This window comes from Pholis gunnellus, assembly GCF_910591455.1.
Source record: "Pholis gunnellus genome assembly, chromosome: 21".
Taxonomy (NCBI): domain Eukaryota; kingdom Metazoa; phylum Chordata; class Actinopteri; order Perciformes; family Pholidae; genus Pholis; species Pholis gunnellus.
In genome coordinates this window covers 14,885,351-14,904,504 of record NC_136548.1, presented here as the reverse complement: position 1 = coordinate 14,904,504, position 19,154 = coordinate 14,885,351, and the positions used below count along the sequence as shown (strand labels likewise).

Genomic DNA, 19,154 nt, shown 5'->3' with positions numbered 1-19,154 from the left:
TTTTTTAGCTACCCGTATGCAAATAAAGGTGATAAAGGTCTATTGTTTCTATTAGTTTTGTATTGTAATACAATAAATGAAATATCTTAATTTATTACATAACTTCTTTTTTTTTATGTTGTCATTAAATAACACTTATACCTGAAATCCTGATAAGTTACTTTTGTGCTATACCTCCCTTGTGTGCAATCTACTGTTGGCAAGGTGTGGGCGTGTGATTGTGATCTTTTCATGCATAACAGACGTGCTGTAGTCCCACCCCATTTTCCTTTCGGTGCATGGTCCACATTTAGATAAGTAAACTGGAAATATCAGTGCTGAACGCAAACTCATCACCACACACGCACAGACTAGTTCTCAGCTTTAGGGATGGCAATCCAAACCTTCAGGGGTTTCTCGTTGCTGCTTGTGATTTCAGTTTTCACTGTAATTTGTTTCCTAACATTTGGGCTTTCATCAGGCATTGGGTAAGTTGTATTTAGAACGACTTAAGGTAAAAAGTCGGGATCTTATTTCTTAACTGTTATCTGTTTAAGTAGCTCATTTTTTTTTACCACGGGAATGTGTATCAGTACATTTCCAGGTGCAGTACTATACATTAATTCACTTAAACCTGTGTCTTGCTAATATTTCTATTATTCATTATCTATTGCTCTTTTGTCAAATGTCCACTTCAGATGGAGCACTTTCCCAGGACTAACCAGACAAGGAGATGAGGAAATGGTTAGGTCCGGGGAAGTAAAAGAAAACTTGACAGAAATAACTGATTCCACAAAAACAAACGGGTCAGAGCTAAAAAGTGATCAAACGAGACTCACTTCACCTGTGCCTGAGACTCCCATGCCCGTCCTCTCCCGAATATCCTTCAAGAAGGCTCCTCGGTGGGATTTTGATGATATTTATAACCAGGATGCTCCACCCAGGCAGACAGTAAGCATTTTAGGACAAGAGAGGACAGAAACATAACAAATGTATTAACTTTGTTGCTAGTGGGGTAATCCGCACAGCTATGTGTGCATTTGGCGTGAGCTGTATGGGTTTTCTGTTTGATTTTCACTTAAAGTTTCACAGCAATCAAATTTAATTTTTTAATTTGTCGATCTGTTGGATTTGTTAGGCTATTTCCCTGATGTTTCCTCTGTAATGGCTTTATTAAATCAATGGTTTTAGCCACATTGAAAAGGTGGAAATAAAATGTTCTGGTTATTTCATAATTTAATATTTTATCCTACATTCTCAGACATGTGCCGAGTCTCTGCGAAACTCTGCGGATGAAGGCTTCAAGAAGGCTTTCCTCCCCAACGTTCGCATGTTTATGCACAGAACCAACATGAGCGAGTGGAACCGGCTTTCACATTTTAACAATCCTTTTGGTTTTATGGAGTTCAAACATGATGGTAGGTGTTAATATGTGTCACCATAGATTTGCTAAAATGTGCAAAAACTGTCGCGGGACCTATCATAACCTGCACCATTTGAGGTCATTGCAGATATCGCAGAAAAATGTGTTTAAATGGTCATGCAGAGTTCCCTCTGTCCACATACTTTTAAATTATATATTTTATAGGTGCAATATGTAGGATTTGGGAGCCATCTAGTGATGAGGTTGTAGAAAGCAGCCAACTGGAAATTCTTCCGCATGCCAAGCGTGTGTGTTCACCAGCCAGTCTCTCGCTGTCCGGGTTTTTAGAGCTTTTTCTTCAGAAACAGCTGTGGCCAACTGAGACTTAAACAAAACAGTGACGTTGCTGCTGGACAGCTTAGCAAAGAGTAGGAGATTTAGGTTAAAACTGGTTCTTCCAGTTCATCACTATGAGCCAGGCCTTTCACTTAACTGTACAAAGCTGCTTTGTGTAGAAGACAATTGCAAACATATGAAAGAAACCACATCAACCCATTAGCAATATGCTTTTGAGTTTCGCTGGCAGAAAATGTTGTGGACTGTTTTGCGTCTTAAAATGTATTTATTATGTATTTTGGGGGTATTTTTGCAGAGGTGATGCGTGGAGTGAATTTGATCCCAAAGCCAAAAGAGCCACTACTCCTTCCAAAGACAGGCAGTGACACGTGTCTGCGCTGTGCTGTGGTGGCCACTGGAGGAATCCTAAATGGCTCTAAAATGGGGAAAGAAATCGATGCTCACGATTACGTTTTTCGGTAAGAAACCCTTTGATTTGGTCTGCCAGGCACCAATTAAGATAAGATTTAAAGCAATCTGATAGTTAAATAAGGTTGAACATCATAAGACCCTATGGTAACATGAGCACACATGTTTTTCTGTATTTACCAAGTCATTATTTAGTTATGGTGTGGATCTCATAAGGATATGCCTTGTGCACATAGACTGTATGTTGACAGCTTACTCAAAAACTACAGAAATATCTCAAATCAAGCTGACCAACATCTAGATTGCTCTATAAAAGTGTGAATACTCCTTGAATTTATTCAAGACATAAAATCTCCAATTACACTGGAGAACATAAATGCATTCTTTGTGGAAATGGAAAGAAAGAAATTTGTAAAAACAACAAGGTCAGCAACACCTGTAATCAGTTGTCCGTGATGAATTAACCTGGTAGATCATAGTCAAGACTGTTGATGTTTGACTGTTGATGTTTGACTGCTAAGAACCAATCAAGTAGCGAACGCAGGTGTTGGCGTCATCGTTTCCAAACGTATCCGTCCTCGGGAGCGTTTTCAAACTCCTCCGTTTTAGGTGCTCGAAAAAACTCCGGCATAGTGTGGACGCTCAGTGTAAACGTAGCAAACATATGCGTTTTCAAATGGAAACGGAGTAGTGGGGACATGGCCAGAGGCAGGACTAAAGAGCTGCAGGCGGCAGAGGAGAGGGGGAGAGGGGGAGAGAGCGAGAGCGCACACGGCTGGAATGAGCTCAGAGAGCCAACTTGGGCTGGAGAACGGCTAAAAGGAAAGTACAGAACCAGACTGAGAAGGAGTCACAGAAATGTTCTAAGTTGAGTTTTTTTTCTAATGCTCTTCAGTTTAAAGAACCTTTATCTCCACTTTGACGTTTTTGTTTGTTCTTGGATTTTACCTGAGTTGCCTGGTCAAAGAAGAATAAAACTTCACTTTTTTTATTTGGAACCTTTTTATCTTGCCTGTGTTTCTTGTGTTTCAATCACAGTTGCACCACCCCACCCTAGCCTGCCCTAGTGACCTCTCGTGGCATTACAACATTTAAACATTTAAACTTTTCTGTATAAACAACCAGTCTGTCACAAATCTCAAACCTTCTACTGTTAGCTTAAATATGTATAAGTTGTTTGAAACACAAATTATTTTAAACTTGTATTAGCTTTTCTGCTCTGTAGTGTGATGGCAAATGTATCTGTTTTTATTGTCAGACCATTCAGTGTTTTGGCCCTTTTTTTCTTGTAAGATAAAACTTCAAGGTTTTAGGACTCTCAGTTATAAACAAGTGTTGGCAACGAAAAGTAGCGTGTTTGGTTATCAGCAAATATGAAAAACTAAATTATTGATGTCAATAGAATTATTAACAACTATTAATAATAACGTAAGCACCACCTTGAAAATAGGGACCAATAACCAAACTAGAAACTAAATCTCATCATTAGTGTTAACTCACAATGTCAATAGTCAAAGTACTATTCCACATTCAGAGTGAGATTGGACTATCAAAATGGAGGGGGTAGTCTTGCCACGCTACGCAAGACTCCAAATAGCGATGGGGCTGAGACAGTTAGCTAAATCAGTATATGTGTACAATTATGTACGTGTGTGTGGGTTAGTAAATGAAGAGAGAAAGCAAACAAAACAGAATCCTCAAAACAAAGCAGATCCTTATGTTGAGGCTGAAGCTTCTGGAGGAATCGCAACGTGTTTAAATCCTCCAGTGTTTATGCATTCATGATTTCAATACATTCAATATGTCAATATACTGTAACATATAATATCCTTCATGTAAACATATTACAAACATAATTCATTCTTCAGTAAATATTTTGTGACTAACATATTTTACCTTTTATCACTGTGACACCTCTATTCACCACCAAGGGTGTTATAAATTCCACCAAATAATGCTTTTAATTCTTAAATTCTCCACACTTACCGCTGCAGTAAAATACGGAAATTGCTACTTTGTCATACAGAGACCCGGCCAGCAAACTTAGATTCGGAGATTATTGATCATACACGTTATAACAATACAATAACTTAAAACAACTAAAGCAAGGTAATAAACACACTAATTATGCCCAGACACACTAAGCCTCTTACGGTGAGATGACTTTGTTGTGGTCAGTTCGGTCCTTCGAGTTAGTGGTTAACTCGGCTGCAGAGCTCCACGCTGCGTGCGGTGAAACCTCTGTGTGGCAGAGCGTTTTCCTGGGAAATTAAGAGGATTCTTCTTCCTTATGACCGGCAGAATGTCGACGTTAACGGGGAGAGAACAGGGCATAGAAGTTATCAGTTCTCTTTCTCAGGATCCAAAAAACAAAACAGTCTCTTATTCGTCCAGCAAGTGTAAGACTATGACCTAGGGTTTTCTTCAAAGGCAAAGTTGTTCTTGTGCCTCCTTGCTCAGATGGAAGAGCGCTGTGTTGAGGTGCCACTGTTTTTTATAGAACCAGAAGTCCGCCCCGGCATCCCCAGCCCTCGACCAATAAGAAGCCAGAGCTGAGTTTTTTTTTAAACATTTCGCAGGTGGGTGTGATTTAACATTCCTTGGGCCTGCTGTGATATCAACTCAGATCAGGCTTGCATCATCAAAGAAGTGTCAAAGGTAGAAATGCTATACGATGGTGAATATGCAGTTCCAGGGCGTTTAATGAATAGGTTAACATTCTCCAAAAAGGCATAATTGCTGACTTCACAGCTATGTGTTTCTCAAAACGTTGAACAGTTGTTCGGCTTGAACATGTAACAGTCACTTTGAAGCTTGCAGAAGTTTGCAGAAAAAAACTTGTATAAACATGACTCTCCCCTCTAGATCAGTGAATGTCCTCGGAGCAGCTCACCAATCCTCTCTTTAATTCTCTCATATCTTCACCCAAAATGGTGCAGAGACGACCGCTTGTGTTGGGCATTTGCTGCTGCAAGTCATTCAACTTAGACTTACTTTTTTGTTCTCACAAATAGAATACAGGTTTCACAAATCTGAAACTGTGTTTTAAAATGTCTCTGGAGTCTTTTTTTAAAATCTAGACCGGGTTTTACAAGTCTGAGCGTTATGGTCTTATGCGGTCTGGATGGGGGGGGGGGGAAGCAGTGACATTTCCCTACTTTTATTAGTTTCAATCACTTATTGTATAATCACATAACCTGGCTATTTGATTCTGGCTCAGCTTTAACATAGCAGCTTGACAGGCTCTTCTCGAATGCCTAAGGTATTTCCCACTGCATGACGTACCCTCTCTGGGTTTCTGCCTCTGGCCTAAAACAACATTTGGTAATGTTCACAGGAAACAAAGACACGTTAAATCTGATTCACTTGATTTGTCTTTGATTGATCCTCGGCTCACATTTCATGGTGTCATTTGGACCAGCCTCCAACCATTATTAAAAATAATAATCTTATGGATAACAAAGCAACCAATAAACTTGATTCTGCTTATATTTTTTCATATAAATTCATTTCTGAGCGAAAGAAAATTAATTTTTGTGTTCGTGCGACAGGATGAACGGTGCAGTCATCAAAGGTTATGAGGAAGACGTGGGAAACAGGACATCGGTGTACGTTCACACCGCCCATTCTATCACTACATCGCTGTATTTGTGGAAGAAGTACGGATACACATCTGCCCCTAAAGATGAGGTACTCAAACTCAAATGTAACATGTGATATTGTATTGCTTCAGATCCCACACATGCACACTCATCTGTTATCCTCGTCCTTTTGGCAGGGTATAAAATATGTAATGATTCCTGAAGGGATGAGGGATTTCTATTGGATGGAGGGCCTTTTCAAAGGAGAAAGGGTCGCTGATGGGCCACATAAAAACAGCAGGTGAATATCAACTCTTTCTGTTTTATTAGTCGAAGGGCAACATGCATGAACTAACACAAATTTGAATTGATAAGAGTTCTGGTTATGAGAATTCCTCAGTGCAGGTACACGCACATGAGGACATCTGAAGGCGACAGGAACAAAAGTTGAATACCGCCCAGCCCTGTCGCAATGTCCACATGCTCACTTTTTTACTAAAGTACTAATTTAGTGGAGGAAGGCAAGCAGGCATCATTTAGTACATTTTCTGGGGGTTACAGGTCATGTCAAACATACACTATGCTCCTTTGTGGCTCAAGCAGAAATTTAAAAAACTGGTAATTCAATCCTGCCATTCAAGAAGCAAAACTCATACACTGTAGTTCGAGAAACACTAAACCCACATTGTCTTCTTGCAGCACTAAAAGTTAATCATCTGTTTTTTTATTATACTTGTTTCCTGCCGATTCTCTACACTCTTGGGAGTATCATGTTGTATGGAGTATGGAAAGTGCCACTGCAATATACATGTGAAAATTAAAATGATTTGTGTTAAGCTCTTGACTTTGTATTTCAACCCTGCAGGCCAAGGAAATACTATTCCGGACAGTACAATGAGACCCGCTTCTATGTTCTGCACCAGGATTTCCTCAGATACGTTCGAAACAGGTCACCGTCCTCTCACAATCCTACCCAAACCGTTTACTTTACATGACACATTAATGGTCTATTTAGAGGCTGTAGTTTGTCTTGATGTTTTTTTATGTATGTTTATTTAACACTTTTCATTGTCCACAGGTTCTTAAATTCTCCTCATCTGAATTCTTCACACTGGGCGATCGTCAGACCAACCAATGGGGCATTCACTGTCTTCCTGGCTCTGCAAACCTGTGACACTGTAAGCTAATATTACTTAAGCCACATGTCGTCCATACTGTAGATAACCACACCTCTATAAACATGAAGTATGCATCCAAAAATGTACAGACATTAACTCTGAATATGTGTAGTTTATCAATACGTTAAGCTAATCATCGGCTGGCTGGAGCCTCCAATTTTTCGGACAGACTCATTCATCTAACTTTCCACAAGAAATTGAATGAGCATATTTCTCAAAATGTCAAACTTTTCTTTAAACCAACCTTTTTTGCTGTGACTGATTCTCAATCGTCTCTGTTCTGTTCTTGACGTTGGCAGGTGAGTGCATATGGATTCATGACTGACGACTTCAGGGAATACTCCAACTACTACGTTCAGAACCTTGTTAAAACCAAAGTAATTATGTACGCCAACCACGACTATATCATGGAGAAGAACCTCTGGAAAAAACTACACGACAGCAAAATAATAAAGCTATATCAAAGAACTTTACCAGAAACAGGCTCGCCAAGTGTTACACCGAAGCACTGAGAATGCACCGGCTTTGAATGATGTCAGCCAACTGAGTGGGCGCTATCAGCAGAAATGACAGTCAACTCAGCATGGTTGAAAGTTGGTTTGACTCGGGGAGGCCAGAAGTGCCAATGGAAGTTTTGTGTGTGTGTTTACAAAGCGCTCAGGTAGAGCGCTGGGCTTTGAAGTGAATTTTACATAATGGCCAAACTGTAGAATTACGATTTCCGGGTCCTTCACGTTGTTGCCATGGGTTCCAGAAGCATTTTTTCCCATAGACTTTTTTAAATATTTATATTGTTTACCCAAACACTGCAAGACTATATGTGAGAGTTTTGTTTTCCTATGGTGTTTTATAGACATCCTAATATTCATTCGACCCTCATACAACTAAAATGGAAGGAGTCCCTGTCCGTCCTTTATTTTCACAACAGCCGATTGACTTCACACTTGAACGGTTTTAAACGGCACTCGTGGACATGAATGGGTTGGGCAAAATACAAGTAGTGTCTCTCAAGGCGCAGTTTAACAGCACCACAAGCTATTGTCTCCAATGTCAACAGAAAGTTTTAGCAATAAAACTGGGCATCATGAAGGCAGGACTTATCGGAGGGCTTTATAAGAGTTATTTAGTTTCAGCTAATTTGAGCAATTAGCTTGTTTTAAGTGAAGTAGCTTCTCAGTTGTTTATAATAAGGTCCATTTTTGTCATTTTATTCAGTGTAAAAGACAAAAGCCCATACAACAATGTCTCTCTACAATGTCAAATATGTGTATTTTTTCCTTTTCTTTTAGTGTTTTTTTAATATTTAATTATTGTCTTGTACTACAGGCTTTGCCTTGGTTTTTATAGTGAGACTGGCCAAGATGTTTAACTTCCTTCTCTAGAGGGTTCATGGGTAACAAATTAAAAGTGTGACGCCATTAGGGCAGAGTGAAACTGAATTGAATGATTTGATCAGCATTTGATCAAAGTTTGTTTGTGAGGTTTTTTGTTGTTGTTTACATAGTTGTATCATCCAGTAACTGGCTTACAATGAATGGGAAAACTATCACGTAAAATAACAGTAGCTTACTGGCAGCAGGGATGCCATAAATGTACAGTTTTTTTACGGTGGTGCTACCGTAATTTACTTTTACTGAATCTTACCGTATACTGGATTGCGTTATGTGATAGTAGGATAACTGGGTTTTTGCGGTGATTTTACAGTATATGCCAGAATGTTACCGTTTATTTACAAAAGGCAATACAACCCAATACTTTTGCATTTACATCCCAAAAAATAAAAGAATAACAATAGACATTCAATGCATAATTGTTGCAGTTCAATACATGTTCTCAAGACAAATAGTAAAGGGACATTTGTATTACATCACAAAACTCACAATGTACTGCATGTTTAGAAGAAAACAAATAAAATCCTAAAATCTTTAATGACCGGCTTCACTGAACTCATGAGGATAACTTCAGACCAGTAGCGCCGAGATCGAAAAGTTGCCGATGGTCGGCCTATCCCAAGAGTGGTATGCTACTGTTGTTCATTCAGCAGTAGGTACCTATCCCAAGAGTGGTATGCTACTGTTGTTCATTCAGCAGTAGGTACCTATCCCAAGAGTGGTATGCTACTGTTGTTCATTCAGCAGTAGGTACCTATCCCAAGAGTGGTATGCTACTGTTGTTCATTCAGCAGTAGGTACCTATCCCTGGAGTGGTATGCTACTGTTGTTCATTCAGCAGTAGGTACCTATCCCAAGAGTGGTATGCTACTGTTGTTCATTCAGCAGTAGGTACCTATCCCTAGAGTGGTATGCTACCGTTGTTCCGCAGTAGGTACCTATCCCTGGAGTGGTATGCTACTTGTTCAGTGATAGGTACCTATCCCAAGAGTGGTATGCTACTTGTTCAGTGGTAGGTACCTATCCCAAGAGTGGTATGCTACCATTGTTCAGCGGTAGGTAACTATCCCTGGAGTGGTATGCTACTAAATATTCTATTGTCATTACAGACACATTAACCTACAATAACTAGTACGATGTAGATGGCACGTGATACACTGAACTTGTATAGAGAAGCATATTTCCACCACTTCACAGTAAACTGTATCATGCTGATAAATTGCAGTAGTCTGCTGTTATGGTTAATTTATGGGGATTAACTGTTAATTTACATGCGATGGATGAACATTTAACTCTATGTTACCGTTATTATGAAATATTGTAAGATACCGTTGAAAAAATTATATAATTATAATAAATTTCCAGTGATTCATTACAGTGATAGTATTGAATGATTGTAAATATTATGGTTATTTTTGGTATTTATACAGTAATTCAGGCACTGAAAAGGGTCAAATTTAAAGAGCAAGCTTGAAGAATTTATCTATTTAGTTTTAAGTGTTCAAACTGTTTAACAAAGAAGTATCACGCTCATCAACGGGCTGAAGGCAGTCGTTGCTTCGTCTCAGACTGTGAATATGTTTCTGTTCAGACACGTCGAACATTTTATTGGAATTGTCGTCTGTCCAAGTTCATGACACTAAAGTAGCATTGTATAACATTAGATCACCTGATAAAAGACACTGTAAACAACAACCATAGTGTAGCTTCATGTATAAATCCTCTTTATCCTTCGTAAACCACAACAATTACAGAATGCAACTAAGATGTCTGGTGAAATGAGCAACATCTTACTTGCATGAAGTTAAAGTATTAATCTGAATGTCATTAGTATTGTTCAAGGCTCACAGATAAAACACAAATGGCCACTGTGTGCCGCTTTCGGCAGTAATCAATTGATTGAAAATCACCTTAGAAAACATAAACAATGAAGTTGTATCATTTGGTTTATATTAAGTGGTTGGTCTGATGGTTCCAGACTGAAATATAACAATTACTAGACATGAAATATTGTACGGATGTTTATGGTTCCCAGAAGATGAAACCTCAGGACATGGATCAACAGATTTTGTGGTTTAAGTGAAATGTTTCAACTAACTATTAGTTACTAGCGTCGACATTATTCCCCCCTCGGGATGATTTGCAATAACTTAGTGATCTCTTGACTTGTCTTCAATTAAATAAGTTTGTAAAACTCCACAAACATAATGGATGGAGTAGCATCCCTTATAATATGATTTTTTTTTAAACATACGTTTAATTGCTCAAATAAAGCATTTAAACAGTAATGTGACATCCAAAGCTGTCCACCTCACCAGCTTTCATGAATGCCTAGTAATTGTTTATGCAATTAATCTTAACATTTTGATTTATCAAAAACAGTTTAAAGCTTGCAACTCCCCCCACCCCCATACCTGCAACACATTTGACTTATTTTTAAATGTTGTTTCTTGTTTGATTTTTCTAGGTGATAAAGCATCTTATTAGTACTGATTTGGGGTTGTGCAAAAGGGAGAAGTTCAACAGGTTTTGTGTGTTGTGTTACCACAGGGAGTCGTTGTTCTGCATGAAATGCATGAAATCTGCGAGCTGTGTGAAGTCGTTCAGCAGGAGTTTTGTGCTTTATAAATGATCTCATGTGTGTGATTATTTTTAATACAAACAGTACGAAGAAGATTGCAAACCATTGCATTTTTAAAATGTGTTTTGAATGTTTAGAATTCAAACAAAACGAGAAAGAAAACTGAAAATCAAACGAAAATGGCATGCTCCACTCCCAGCATGCCTTGCGTCACAATTTGAAATAAATGGAAACAAATGTAACGTTTAAAGTAACTCAGTAAATCACGGAAAAAGTACCTGCACAGTCAACAAACACTGCACTGAATGTGTGTATTATTTTATTATGTCATGGCGTTTATAGTGCACCAGTGGTGAAGAACGTGTCCCCACTAAACTAGTCCGCCTATCTTTCCCCTGAACAGTAAATCACTCTTGGTTCTATTCAGATCGCATAAATCTTTCGCCTTTTACTAAAGATTTCCGTGGAGAGGACCAACAAGAGTATAACTCAATTTTTTGATGCCCTGCGCAAGTGGGGCTTCCTGAATGGTATAAAAATAATCGGAAAGGGAGACGTCGATGTAAGGTTGACGATGAAGTTAATAACTACAATATCAAGGAAGTCCTTGGTTCACTGTCTTCTTAGTTGGGTTGCATTTAAATTGTCACGTGACTGTAGATATGAATTTAGTTGCTGGTGATTTATTTTAGGGTAGTTCCAGATGAACTGCGTCTCGCCTGGAAAGTAGACGAGAGCAGGCGTTAGTGGCAGGAGCCGGTGACAAAAAACTCAGGTCAAGTCGGACAGCTTTCAGCCGCCCACAAAGAATAAACAGGAAGTCACAGAAACAGTGACTTCCGGTTAGATCCGCTCTGTAGGCTACTTTTAGTTAACAGACTTTGTTCGAGATGTATTCATGTTTGTTTGTAAAGATATTTTGATGTGGAAATGTCCATGCATCTTTATTGTATACTGTACTTTGTTCTTTTTATGTATGTTAAACAATTTGCTGCTTGATTTGATGTGTTAATAAATAATCTTTATTTGTATTATTAACCACACAAGACATGTTTTTAGATTAAACCTTCGTCGCACAACATGACACTAATAGCCAACAACCTAGTGTTACATTTTTACAATTACACAGACAATTAGGATTTTCCACAAAACGTGTTTTTGTTGTGAAATCTAAGAGCCAATCAGCTCTTTGATCCGGAGACAGCGAGGCGTTTCCCATCATGCATTCGGTGGAGAGCGACTACGGCCTCCTGGCTCTAAAAACTGCACCAGTGGTGAAGAACGTGTCCCCACTAAAGTGGTCCGCCTCTCTAACTCTTTAACAGCAATTCACTCTTGGTTCTATTCAGATCGCATAAATCTTTCGCCTTTTACTAAAGATTTCCGTGGAGAGGACCAACAAGAGTTCAACTCAATTTTTTGACGCCCTGCTTCTGCGGGGCTTCCTAAACGGTATAAAAATAAACGAAATGCGAAATTATTTGAATTATATTAACTCCCCTAGTAAAGGCTTGAACACAGAGTCATTTGTCCGTTGTCCTCTTCTTAGGGCTTCAACTGTGAGTGTCACGTGACTGCAGATATGATTTTAGTTGCTGGTGATTTGTTTTAGGGTAGTTCCAGATGAACTGCGTCTCGCCTGGAAAGTAGACGAGAGCAGGCGGTAGCAGCAGGAGGCGTTGGACAAAAAACTGAGGTCAAGTCGGACAGCTTTCACCCGCCCACAAAGAATAAACAGGAAGTCACAGAAACAGTGACTTCCGGTTAGATCCGCTCTGTAGGCTACTTTTAGTTAACAGACTTCGTTCGAGATGTATTCATGTTTGTTTGTAACGATATTTTGATGTGGAAATGTGCATGCATCTTTATTGTATACTTTAATTTGTTCTTTTTATGTGTGTTAAACAATTTGCTGCTTGATTTGATGTGTTAATAAATAATCTTTATTTGTATTCTTAACCACACAAGACATGTTTTTAGATTAAACCTTCGTCGCACAACATGACACTAATAGCCAACAACCTAGTGTTACATTTTTACAATTACACAGACAATTAGGATTTTCCACAAAACGTGTTTTTGTTGTGAAATCTAAGAGCCAATCAGCTCTTTGATCCGGAGACAGCGAGGCGTTTCCCATCATGCATTCGGTGGAGAGCGACTACGGCCTCCTGGCTCTAAAAACTGCACCAGTGGTGAAGAACGTGTCCCCACTAAAGTGGTCCGCCTCTCTAACTCTTCAACAGCAATTCACTCTTGGTTCTATTCAGATCGCATAAATCTTTCGCCTTTTACTAAAGATTTCCGTGGAGAGGACCAACAAGAGTATAACTCAATTTTTTGACGCCCTGCTTCTGCGGGGCTTCCTAAACGGTATAAAAATTAACGAAATTCGAAATTATTGATGTTGTAGTAACTCCCCTAGTAAAGGCTTGAACACATAGAGTCCATTGTCCTCTTCTTTGGGCTTCAACTGTGTGTGTCACGGGACTGCATATATGAATTTAGTTGCTGATGATTTATTTTAGGGTCATTCCAGATGAACTGCGTCTCGCCTGGAAAGTAGACGAGAGCAGGCGGTAGCAGCAGGAGGCGTTGACAAAAAACTGAGGTCAAGTCGGACAGTTTTCAGCCTCCCACAAAGAATAAACAGGAAGTCACAGAAACAGTAACTTCCGGTTCGATCCGTCTGTAGGCTACTTGTAGTTTGCAGACTTGTATTCATGTTTGTTTGTAAATATATTTTGATGTGGAAATGTGCATGTATCGTTATTGTTTATTGTACTTTGTTATTTTTATGTCTGTTAAACACTTTGCTGCGTGTTTTGATATGTGTTATATAAATAATCTTTATTTGTATTATTAACCACACAATACATGTTTTTAGATTAAACCTTCGTCGCACAACATGACACTAATAGTCAACAACCTAGTTCTACATTTTACAATTACACAGACAATTAGGATTTTCCACAAAACGTGTTTTTGTTGTCAAATCCAAGAGCCAATTAGATCTTTGATCCGGAGACAGCGAGGTGTTTCCCATCATGCATTGGGGTCACGCAATCGGTGGAGAGCAACTGCGGCCTCCTGGCTCTAAAAACTGCACCAGTGGTGAAGCACGTGTCCCCACTAAAGTGGTCCGCCTCTCTAACTTCCTAACTGCAGATCACTCTTGGTTCTATTCAGATCGCATAAATCTTTCGCCTTTTACTAAAGATTTCCGTGGAGAGGACCAACAAGAGTATAACTCAATTTTTTGATGCCCTGCTTCTGCGGGGCTTCCTAAACGGTTCAAAAGAAAATAAATATTGAGTCTTTGAAATGACGTTAGCGTGCTGTTAGTTCTTACGGTTAACGTTCGGGCTATTAAGTGATACCTAATTATTCATCTCAGTGTTTCTCGCAGCTCTACAATATTGTTTTCCGTTGACCGGTTATTAACTGTTACACATAATCAAAGATAAAACTAACTTAAATTCGTATTTAGTTGGATGTCTTTACTTAATAGGCAGTATTAAGCCTAAAACAGTATTTACCCCCTCATTCCTCATCCAAAGCTTTGTGTGTGTGAGCATGTGAGAGAGAGAGAGAGAGAGAGAGAGAGAGAGAGAGAGAGAGAGAGAGAGAGAGAGCGAGAGAGAGAGAGAGAGAGAGAGAAGGGGGCGGGTCCTTCCGAAATCTAAGATAAGATACATTTATAGAAATAGGAACAGCTGAAAATAATCAACTCAACAGTGTAGTTGTGCATTTGATTGTAAATGTCTGGATTATTGTTTTATATCAACTAAAATAAACAGAAGTAGAAGATTTGAATTCTTCATATACTGGTATCCCATCATGCATTGCGCCACAGCAATGGATCGCTAACCAACGTTAAATAAACGTGTTTTTTCTTTTGTTACATACAAATCCCGTCGTGTTGTGATTTCTCAGCGTGTATTTGTTTGCACGTCACGTAACTTGAGTTGTTGTGTAAGTGACATTAACAGCGAACCATCACTGAGGAAGGTTTTGCCGCGATACTATCGGGTCTCAGTGACAGTCAGAAGGCAGATCACTCTTGGTTCTATTCAGATCGCATAAATCTTTCGCCTTTTACTAAAGATTTCCGTGGAGAGGACCAATAAGAGTATAACTCAATTTTTTGATGCCCTGCGCAAGCGGGGCTTCCTTTACTTGTTCAAAAAGAAAGAAATCAGAATAAATGTGTCAATGATTGATAATCACCATCATATGACATAATCATTTATGGTACTTGCTTTTTCTCGTCAGAGATATATATACTATAAACTAATACTGATGACTAGTACTATAAAGTAGTTAAAACTCACCTCAATGTGACATTTAAACGCTGCTTATAGTGATTCGAGTCCATTGAATATTTCAAAATAATCACTGAAAAAAAAAACATTTAAATGTTCTGTACATCTCCCTTAGTTATGGTCTAAAAGCATATGGTCTCCACATTACAAGGAATATATATTTATATATAGGGAAATGCTAAACCTTAATGAATGTAATGTAATTGAATTATTGTTTGTATTTTACTTTGAAAAACGTTGTTTGTTGTTGTAGATGAAACTACCCAACAACATGCAATGTAGTTAAAACTAGGTACATTTCTTAATACTGACATGTAAATGCTTCAATAATAGTAGTTCAAAAACATAATATATATTAAATATTCTTCATGAGTACTTTTACTTTTGATCATGTAAGTATATTTGTACTTCTGTACTTCAGTAAAACTCTGAGTTCAGGATGTGTATTTGTAGTATAGAGTATTTCTACTTTGTAGTATTTAAACCTTTATTTAGATAAAGGTCGTGATGAGTGTACTGAAGTACATGTTTTGTGGTTCTTGTTCTTTACTGAAGTATTTCCATTTGTATTCATTTGTATTTTCCATATTTTTCTGTTGACTAACTATATTCTTCTCCGATTGTAAAATACATACTTTTACTTTCGATACTTGTGGAAGAAGTACTCAGATCTTTTACTCTAGTAAAAGTAGCAATACTGAAGTATAAATATACTTAGCGCACGAGAAGTAGAAGTACTGACTATGCAGAATGATATTATATTATTGTATTATTATAAGTGATGCAATAATTAGTACGTGACTTATTATTCTGCTGGGTAGCTTGTGAATTCACCGAGGATCGATAAGGTTTTATCTCATCCTTTGATAATAGATTGTAGTTTATTTGTTGATTTATTATTTGTATTTTTAATCTGAATTTAAAAAGCGACCAACGTTTTCAAATAAATGAAGTGGAGTGAAAAGTACATTTGTGTAGTGAAGTATAAAGTAGAAGAGAGAAAAAAAATACCTCGAAATTGTACTGAAGCACAGTACTTGAGTAAATGTACATTACTGTGTATTTTCGTAGCATTGGTACTTTTACATTAGTAACGTGTTTAAATACTTCTTCCAGCACCACCAGAATGAAACGTCATATTGTTTGTTGTAACTGTTTAAATGATATTTCGGAATTGAATGTCCATAAAAGTGTAATACCACCTTTAGTCTCTCAAGGAAATATTTGTGCACAGATCAAATTTCCTGCAATACATATGTAGATGCACACGCACACGCACACGCGCGCACACGCGCGCACACACGCGCACACACGCGCGCGCACACACACACACACACACACACACACACACACACACACACACACACACACACACACACACACACACACACACACACACACATATAGACAGACATACAGACATAGTGTTGCATTAGATCTGCATCATGACGGTCCAGCCCTTTGATAAATGCAGTAAGCCTTTTAAGTATGATTTCCTGCCCTTCCTCCCCGGTTCGTCCCACAGCTCCTCCCGGTTAAAACGTGACACACATCAGTTGTGTGACAGGTCACGTGACGGTAGCATTGATCCGGAAGGAGGGAGGGAGGTGGGGGAGGAGGAGGAGGGAGGGAGGAGGTGGGGGAGGCTGATGTTGCCGAGAAACTGCGTCAGGTCAGCCAGAGACAGCCTGATTCATACCGGAAGCTCGGTGGTTCAGCTTCAGAATAAAGCTCAAATATTGTAGCTTTGATGCAATCCCTGCTTTTACATGTGAGCCTTTTTGTATTGGGACATTAATAAGACACTGTTTCCCTCAACAACAAAAATAAATAAATAAATATATACATAAAACAAACTCGACCACAGAGTATTATCATCCAAATCTGCTGTTTCTAGCCTCTTTTAGCTCCATATATTTGATGCCATGGGACATTTACGGCTCACTCCCAATTTCACCTGTCTCATCAACCTTGTTTTTAGCAAAAAGCTCTGATGAACAGACAATCAAAGTTAGCAACTAGCTGGTGGAGAAAGTGTAACATCAAGCAACTAAAACTAAAAGCTAAAATTAGAGCGATCATTGGTGACTTCGATGCATCAGGAACATGTTGAAAGGGATATTACAATACCGGGTGTGTGGCTAACATGTTAGCATAGCAACTACGGCAATATTTTGTCTGTGATGTGTCCGGCGGGAGGTGGAGAGCTCAGCGCCCAGAACCAGGACTTTCAGACCCTGCTGCAGTAAAACTACAGGTTATCTAAATTATTCTGGTGCTCGGAAACACTACCACTTTCGTGGTAAAATCCACACGAAATGAAAGTTCCTTGTTTTAGCTTCATATTTAATATTAGAATCACCTCTCAGTAGGCCTACAACTCACTATGACTACAGCCTCGAAAATGACCATAACATTCAATATTGCCCCTCTAAAACAAACATGATTGGGAAACACTGCAGTCACATGGGGTCCTTCCCAGACCACCATGCCACTGTGAAGCCTGGTTAAGTTTTATTCTGAATGAAACAATGCATTGTTTGGTGTGGTTGAGAGGTTCAAAATATACATTTATGTTGCTGTTCTGATGGATTGGCTTCATCTCCAGGTGACGTGGAGCTTTTCCTTCCTACATAATGTGTGAAGCTACTAATGGAGCATGTAAAGAAAATGCAGTGGAGGGAAAAGCCTCACAGCTGGAGAGGGTCCATAAAAGGCCCACAAGTAATTACATGAAATTACAAAAGCCTAAAATGAGTAGCTGTTACCCCTGTGGCTACTTCTAAGGCTGGTGCATTTATTTAATTACTTGTTTGTACATTCAAATTCAACAACTAATATATGTTCACTAACGTACATACTGTATATACAGACATACATGTACATGCATTTACATGAAAGGTAAGCGTTATAAAGCAATGAACATACTGTGAAATTTATAGCTCACTGTGATGTTTTAAAATGTACTATGGTGCATTACACCACATTTTGCTCAGAGGTGTGGACTAGAAATAAAACCCTGCCCATTAGTGCTCTGCCTAGTAGAAATGAATGAACCACTCGCCACGTCCTGAATTCCAGCCTCCCAAATGTTCCTCTCATCGACCACAATACAATCCTCCTAACAGACTTCTCAACCTGGGATTGTTCACATAAACCAGTCAGATGCTTTCCTATCAGTTTAAATATTGAATTTAAGTAGAATGATGCGGCTTTATTCTATTAAATATAATGTCCTTTCTCTCTTCCTTTTTACTGACATTCCCCCATCACCATATCAGATGGACTCATCGTACCCCTTTGATAAATAAGGTTGCCTTCATGGTATTGTTCGATGAATTTTTACTGCAGAGAAAACAGCTCTGTTGCTATATATATATATATATATATATATATATATTTGCAGAGTCACTGTCCTGTGAGAACCATGTATCTCTAAAAAAAGCTCAGAAAACAGCCCTGTTTTCAGCTTCGTGGTGATGCATTTATCAGCCGATGAGGAGGTTTTCTATAGTTTATTTAGGAGATTTTTCGCAACACACAAAGGAATTTCCTTCTTCAGTTCGTCACAAACATTCAAAATCATTAAATTTGCAGATTCAAGGTTCTTACTGGACAGGAGGGGGATAAAAAAATGTAATCTGAAAAGTAGACAAATGTAGCGAAGTAGAGGTGTAAAGTTGTATAAAATGAAAACACTCCTAGCCTATTACCATTATTTTTAGTAGTAGTAGTATTAGTAGTAGTACCTCTGATTTCTACGTAAGTAGAGTACTTGAGTAAATATATCCGTACTTACATCACCCCTATATCAACTATAAAATGAATGTACAAAATATGGATGAAATGTATAATTGTATCTGAAATCTGAATGATCAATTGGCTTAACTCAGTATGACCTCAGGTTTTGCTCTCAACCCCGATGTTTTATTTTGAAAAGCGGCCCCGGAAGTGGTCCGTTCCACCGGTTATCTTGACGCTGGTTCGAGAC

At 38.6% G+C, this 19,154-nt stretch overlaps 1 protein-coding gene across 1 annotated transcript; it reads left to right on the top strand.

The window, feature by feature from the left end:
• Nucleotides 1-253: 253 nt before the first annotated feature.
• Nucleotides 254-8,795, top strand: LOC306713033 (alpha-N-acetylgalactosaminide alpha-2,6-sialyltransferase 1-like). Its single transcript, XM_079182567.1, has 9 exons — nucleotides 254-467; nucleotides 678-930; nucleotides 1,241-1,397; nucleotides 1,995-2,157; nucleotides 5,659-5,797; nucleotides 5,886-5,989; nucleotides 6,554-6,637; nucleotides 6,767-6,866; nucleotides 7,166-8,795. The coding sequence occupies exons 1-9, from the start codon at nucleotides 370-372 to the stop codon at nucleotides 7,376-7,378; spliced, it is 1,311 nt and encodes a 436-aa protein (XP_079038693.1). The 5' UTR covers nucleotides 254-369; the 3' UTR covers nucleotides 7,379-8,795.
• Nucleotides 8,796-19,154: the final 10,359 nt, after the last annotated feature.